A 7,009-nucleotide genomic window follows, 5' to 3' on the forward strand; every position below is an offset into this window, starting at 1 on the left:
CGGCCGCAGAAGTGCACCTGAAAGTGTGCGATGCAGTGACCGTCTTTGTTCGATGGCTAGCCAAAAAATTTACAAAGTGCTGTGATTATTTTTTATGTTGTAAAGCCAGCCATAGCAGCATCCCTTTTGAAGACATCTGGCGAGCATAGACGATTAGGCCGAGATATCCTCCATAGAGAGTCTCATCTGCCAGCAATTGCGTGAGCAAGTATTGCATGCTGCACCTTTACCTACAACCTCTTTGCCGCAGCAGTACTGGCCTATAATCTGGTTCGTGGATGCTCGGTGGTGGAATCGAGCTCCGCGTTTGCCCATCGTCACGGTTCAACCTGCGTTCACGCTCGCCTGTGCCTTCGCCTTCCCCGCAGCAAAAGTCGACGGTGATGGTGGCCGTGGTGCCCTCCGAGAGCCGCGTCGACTATGTGGAGGTGGACCAGGAGAAGACACGGGCGCTGCAGAGCACGCGCCAGGCCTGGACCGACGTGCGGCAGTCGTCCGAGTCGGAGACGCCCGCCAAAGCGTTCTCCAGCAAGTAGCACGCGCCGCCGGTGAAGGCCAGCCCCACAGCCGTCTGGTTTCTTGCCTTCTCCTTCTTCCACGTGGAAACTAACAGCACTGCCGTTTGTGGAAGAGAGGCGAGGAAGCTTTGGGAAGAGGGCGGGGCGGCAGGACGTGCAGCTGAGCGAGCGAGAGAGGAGGCCGATCAGAGCCGAAAGTTGCGGCCTTGCCTTAAGGACTCTGCGTTGTCCATGAGGCTGCGAATGGTGGTGTCTGACCTGAGTTTAGAGCCGCTCGCTCTGCGTTGTTCAGATGTGTTGTCCTGGTGTTTGGGAGGCTGAGGAAAAAGAGTCCTTGGACTTGAACTTCATTACGGAGGTCGTTTTTCCTTCGAAGGACTTTTACAGTAAGTCAACTGGCCTGACATCGCACACAAGCCTTGGTCTACAGAGGCAAAGAAAACAAATCAATGCCCAAGAGGTAACTTTCTCACGCAGACATGCTGTTTTTTTAAAAAAAAATATTCCACTCGTAGTTATATAATTTAGTTATTTACGGTTTTAAAGTGCGAAAATGTATTCATCCCAATGGAGAGAATCGACCTCGTGTTGACCATCGGAGATATAACTGGTACCGTGAGTATTTTTTTCTTTACTCATACTTTAGAATGGTAGGTTTTATTCTGCACTTGAACTAATCAATTAAACCTGCACGCTGAGTCCTGGTTTTGAAATAACCACTGCCAAGTTTTTCCAACCAGATATGTGTAGCCTGGTTCACCCTGTCCCTCTCCTCTCGCGAATCCTAATGAAGTCAGCTAAATAGACAATAAAAATAATACAATTCGAAGATGATGAGTAGACGCTCCGGGTTGTTGTTCTGTCCTCCTGAGGAGTGGGCGACTCCACAACGGCCGAGCACCAAGAGGTTTCGTGAAATGGCAAAAATTTATTTCAAAGTTCTTCCGAAGGGCATTAAATTGCGTATCCGCAATAATGACCAGACATGCCCTCCGCGTCACAACACCGCAACTCAATCTCTCAGAACGGAATTCGCCAAAATTTAAATTGGGGGTGTGCCCTCTGTACTCTGCAGTACACGTGGGGCTCTGGGCCCTAACCACATGATCACCATTGCCTTCCCTTAAAATAAACCAAAAAACAACGCACCTGGCTTACCCCTAGCTATTACAGCTGTGAAATATAATACAAAATAGGTTCCCATATGCTGCGGAGTGCACAATTATACGTGCGGTTCATTACAGGTAAGCCTACACCGGCTAAGTATGCAAAAGGCATTGTCATATTCTTTTTACAACTTTTATTTTGGAACTAATTTCTTATCGCCCATCGGGAAGGAATTGCGGAATAAAAGTAAGGGGGAAAATAAAAAATAATCTGTTTTGGAATTGATTGTTGAATATCTTTGGTCGTTGTGACGTGTTAGTAATTATTAAATAATAACAATGCATTTACTTAAGGGTGCCTCAATTTTACAGACTTTAGCAGTGCCCGATAACACATGACGGTTATAGTTTTTGTTACTCAAGCGTAAAAAAGTCTGCGTGTGTGTGTGTGTAGCAATGAAGGTTAAAATGCCCTTCTTGTAATTATCACTCTTCCATTGTGGCATGGTAAACGTGTGTGCATTGCGGAGAAGTTTCGGGGAATATTTTTCATTTTCTATGAACCTGCCCCCCCCTGTTTTCTATGAGAAAAGTTGGAAGATTGTGGATTTTTTTGTAACCTCCATGCGATTTGTTATCCCCCCGAGTTTAGACATGACGGTGCGTCGTAGCAAACGAGAAGTATTGGAATGGAGAATATTTTTTGTGGAATTATCTTTGTGTTAAGAGACAACCATCATAAGTCAATGACAGTCACGTGTTGGCTATACAGAGCTAAGAATATGATGTTTTTTTGCTGATTGCTAATTAAAGTGTTTCTGTGCGTTTTGTTTGTTTCAAAGTGGACAACTCCAAAAAGCTATTTTGTGTAACTACATACCCAGTCACTATTTAAATACAGACCCCAGGTACATGTAAAGGGATATGCGATGCATAATTTAAAACAGGTTCATGATGAGGTATAGATCGATTTATCACAGACTTACGAACGAGTTCGGTTCCAGAGGTCTGTCCGTAAGTAGATTTGTTCGTAAGTCCAACTACTGTCGATTCCAACATGCTGAACGATATGTACACTAAACACGGGGAATGGCTTTAAAAGTTGTATAATCTCTTGTAGATGCCACTGGTTCTTCATGTTCTACAGATGTAGACGCCACTGGTTCTTCATGTGGCATCTACATGACATACGGACAGGTTTGTTCGTATCTCTGAAAGTTCGTAAGTCCAATATTCGTAAGTAGAGGAGACCCTGTACAGTAACTGTGGACCCCACCTGTTCCGTATGTATGGTATACAGCGTTGCCCCCTCGCATTCGTGGGCTTTGGGTGCTCCGGTTTCCTCCCATATTTAAAAAAACAACCTCATGAATTGGCTGTAAAAAACTTCATATATAAAGGACCGCAGAGCTTGGGGTGGAGGGAATTTGGCAGCAGCTCACCACATGGCTGTTGCCTTCCCCGCTTGTCTTGGGGTTCATCGCACCTCGCGAGTTGTTATCTTCCGTCGCGAGTGAGCAAACACTGTGCAACGTGTTATAACTTGAAATGATTAATGTGGTGAATATCAGCGTACCATTGATTGTTGATATTTAACCACATTTAAATTTCATATTAAAAGGAAAAGAAAATAAGTCAAAGTGAAAGCACAGCCTCTTAAGCACTATATATTTTTTTTACACTTACATTTTTGTGGGAAATGTCACGATTCACGCATGTTACAACGTTGAAGGTTTACAGTTTTTAGATCATGCTACTTGTGATACAAGATTAGTGGTCGTGTAAGTCCTGCGTGTCGTATAAATTACACGCGTTTCCTCTCATTCCTGTATGCATAACTGTGTACAAGCGGTCTGCAGTGCCAGTGGCATTGAGGGGTGCAACTTAAATACTAAACGTTCGTGACGATAGTGCAGGACTGATAATGGTGGCTTGTAGAGCATTACAGGTCAAGTCGAAATTGTATTCGTTCATGATGGACAGACTAATCTGAATTCTGGTAGGAGTCGCTACACGCTTTAACCAAGTTTATTATTTGGTGCTCTGCCTTAACCGCAGGTCCCTTTGGCTTCTCCACACTTATCTGTCCTCATGCCCACAAACAACTCCTCCATTTCCTCCCACGTCCCTGTCCTCGGCAATATTCTTTGTTCGTGTTCACTTCCATTCTTCATTCGACGACGTCCTTCTTCATCAACCCCCGTGCCCTCGTAGATTGCGAGGGCACGGGGGTTGAATGCAAGGGCACCTCAGATTGGCACGGTTGGACGCGTAACGGTGCGAAAGAAATTCAACATAGTACATAAATACGTCGAATGCTGTTCTTCTTTCTCCTTCCGAGGACTTCCATTGTTCTTTTTTGTTGATGTCATTCAAGATCTCTTAATTGATCATCTTCTCTGTCCAGCTCACTCTCTGCATCCACATCCACAACAGAATTCACGAAACGAGTTTTGAAGCGTTTTCTCTGCAACATAAAACTGGAATCACGATTTCTTATTATGCGTCCGGGCAGGGTGCTAACGTTTAGAAGCCACAAAAGGCACACACACGTGACCTTACCAAGACAACGCTCTCTCCAAATCTACTGCAGCAAGACTCTGCAGATGTGTGCAGGGTGCAGTGTACTTGTGCCAAGCACAGGTACAGAATAGCTGACGGTAGTTAACCAGTCGTTTGAGCTGCCTGTGTATGAAGTCTGTTTTTGGTGCAGTTTGCAAATGTTTTGTTGTTAAGGGAACTACTTTTCTGTCCACAGATATAGTGCAACAGCCTTGACATGAATGATCCCGATTTAAAGCTTTCGTGACTGCAGTCATTCATATTCTTAGCTCCTTCAACGTGACTTTACCGAAAGAGCTAAGAATATGAATGATCCCGATGGGTTTCTGTAAAGGCTGGCTTGTGGGGACGAACATTTTATTAAAAGCCAACATTGGGCAACAAACACAAGTGTCTAAATGTGACCACACCTCAAGACGACGTACAAAATGCCAACACGTGCATGTTAGTATATTGTGGGGAAAGGGATGAGGAATTTTCGTTCCATAAAAGGTGATGTAAAGTTATGGAGGAAGCCAAGCTGTGGAAAGTGATTTCAGTGCTGATCAAAACATTTGGACAAGTATAAAGGGATGGAACTTCCAGAGGATTTCCATGAAGGAGATACGAAATCAGCTCTTGTACAGGTGCTATATGGATCGTTGCATCGCAAGACCATGAAAGATGGGGGTAGCTTGAGGAGGCATTCATCCAAGTGGACTGATCAATGATAAATAATCAGAGGTGGTCTTCAGCCTCGACTTGAAAAGATGGAGTGAGCAGTGCAGACAGAGATGAGTTTCAGTGGGGGCAGTAGCAGAGATGGAGTGATCACTCTTTAAACGCAGTTTGAATGTTAACTCTAGCAAGCCTTCGCCGGTGACACACAACATTTTATGGTCAGCAGTGGACAAAACAGCAGCTTTCCGGCTTTTGCACATGTGCTTAGATGCCTGCTGCTGATAGCACAACTGTCAAAATGAGTCCAGCCTTGCCCAGCAATCAAGATAGGCTTGCCAAGGGATTGCCACAGAGACACGAACAGCAATTAATTATTAGTGCTGAGCTTGGAAAAGCTTGTCTGGATATGGGTGAGCAGTATTATGGTATAGGTGCAGAGTTTGATATTGTTGAAGGTAAATTGAGTTGTTCATGTACGAGTTGCCTTCTTTTTAAGATACTTTGAGCACATGTATGCAGTTAACATATTTATTGTCCACTTTGATGTGTTGCCATTAAGCTGAAATAATGCCAATAATAAAATGCAATGTTTTTTTTAAAGAACAATCTCATTGTTTTGGATGCATGCTTTAAAGTGTCTGGTCATTTTCAATGGCATCAATAAAGTCTCATTTTCTATTGGGAATCAGCACCTTTCAAAACCTGCAGAAACAAATATTTAGAAACTATGGTTTTAAACAGTTTAAGAGTTTTGCCCCGAAAAAATGGGGCTAAAGCCCCAACCGACAGCCTAATGTATGTCACTTTCGTAATAATAAAAAAATATATAATCTATCTTTTAACATTTTGTTTCAAGCAAAATGCATTTGCATATAATGAAGTTGTAAGTGAATTACTTTAGAAACCACACGCTTTTAGCTGTCACCTAAGTATGTTGTTTTTCTAAATTTGTACTTGAAATCAATTATTTTAAAATACATTAAGAATATACTTGAATTAAAGCAATGAATTGTGTTAAATTAATATAAAACCCAAGCTTTAACAGGAAGAGACATGGCACTGCAATCATAAAAAGCAAATTAATGATAGTCGACCGATTGTGCAAACATTCCCTCACCACACACTGCCCATGCAACATTGAAATACGATCGCAGTGTAGTTAAAGTGGGATTAATTCACGATTTAATCCTTCATGCTCACGGCACCCAACACAAAGCTCTCGCCACTCACATCCGTCTTCCCCCACAGCTCGTCTTCAATACCTGTCTCCCAAAATTAATATTGCCCGAGCAAGGTTGCTGTCATTATCCCGACTGTGCACATTAACTGGGATTTAATAAAGTTGCTCTTGATCCTCTGGTTCATAATTTGAGGTCAGTGCAGGCTTTTCTAAGCATGTATTTGGAGACCCAGCCTACAATATTGTTCAACAGTAATATTGTTATCGCAAATCTTCCAGTCAAAAGAAAGTTGCCCAACATTTTGCACCATGAATAGTATTTATTCCCAAAAATACACGTGTTCTTGGTTACACACAAGAGTGAAGACACTGTTGCACAACAATGTATGCACGAGCCGTCTCCTTCACTCCAATCAGTTCCTACAATCGTGAAAAAAATGCATTCCACTACAAATTCCATAAAATTATCACTGGTGAGGCCTATGGTCTGTGGTTAAAAAGCAAGGGTGTATCAGCTGCCTGTACCACCACCAGCTCTTTGAAGATCCCACCACTCAACTTAAAAGTAACCTGATGAAAAGCATTCGTAGTCAACGGAGCACTTGCCCAAAAGTGCTCTTGACAGCAGTTTCACCCATTCACGTCTCATGGGCAGCATGCCACGGTTGATGTCAAATGTTTCATTGTTCCCATCAGAAGTAATTGTATTAGGGTAAACTTGGTACTCACAAGGGGCACACCCTTTATGAACTGCATACCATTGGTAAGGCATCCTCTTGAGTCGAGTCACAACCTGCGTTACTATGGTAAAGCAATGTACGATGTAAATATGGGTCAACATTTGGCGCTTCATTGTCAACCATGATCAATCCACTCCTGCATTATAAAGCATCCCAAAGCAGTCGCCATCTCTTGCAATCCTGAACTTTTCAATTGTATCAATTATCTCGTATCATGCACCAAACAAAATGACAAGGGCTGCG

The 7,009-nt window shown here is 43.1% G+C and overlaps 1 protein-coding gene across 3 annotated transcripts in view; it reads left to right on the forward strand.

Moving 5' to 3' along the window:
* Nucleotides 1-5,452, forward strand: part of GAB1 (GRB2 associated binding protein 1) — a 106,388-nt gene extending 100,936 nt beyond the window's left edge. For all 3 annotated transcript variants that reach the window (XM_032955250.2, XM_032955251.2, XM_032955252.2), the window contains one exon: nucleotides 369-5,452. In XM_032955250.2, coding sequence (XP_032811141.1) covers nucleotides 369-536 — 168 coding nt within the window. In that variant the 3' untranslated portion in view covers nucleotides 537-5,452. The remainder of the gene's footprint in view (nucleotides 1-368) is intronic.
* The last annotated feature ends 1,557 nt before the right edge of the window (nucleotides 5,453-7,009 follow it).

This window comes from Petromyzon marinus, chromosome 16 (assembly GCF_048934315.1).
Source record: "Petromyzon marinus isolate PM22_M1 ecotype Great Lakes invasive population chromosome 16, UKy_Petmar_22M1.pri1.0, whole genome shotgun sequence".
Taxonomy (NCBI): domain Eukaryota; kingdom Metazoa; phylum Chordata; class Hyperoartia; order Petromyzontiformes; family Petromyzontidae; genus Petromyzon; species Petromyzon marinus.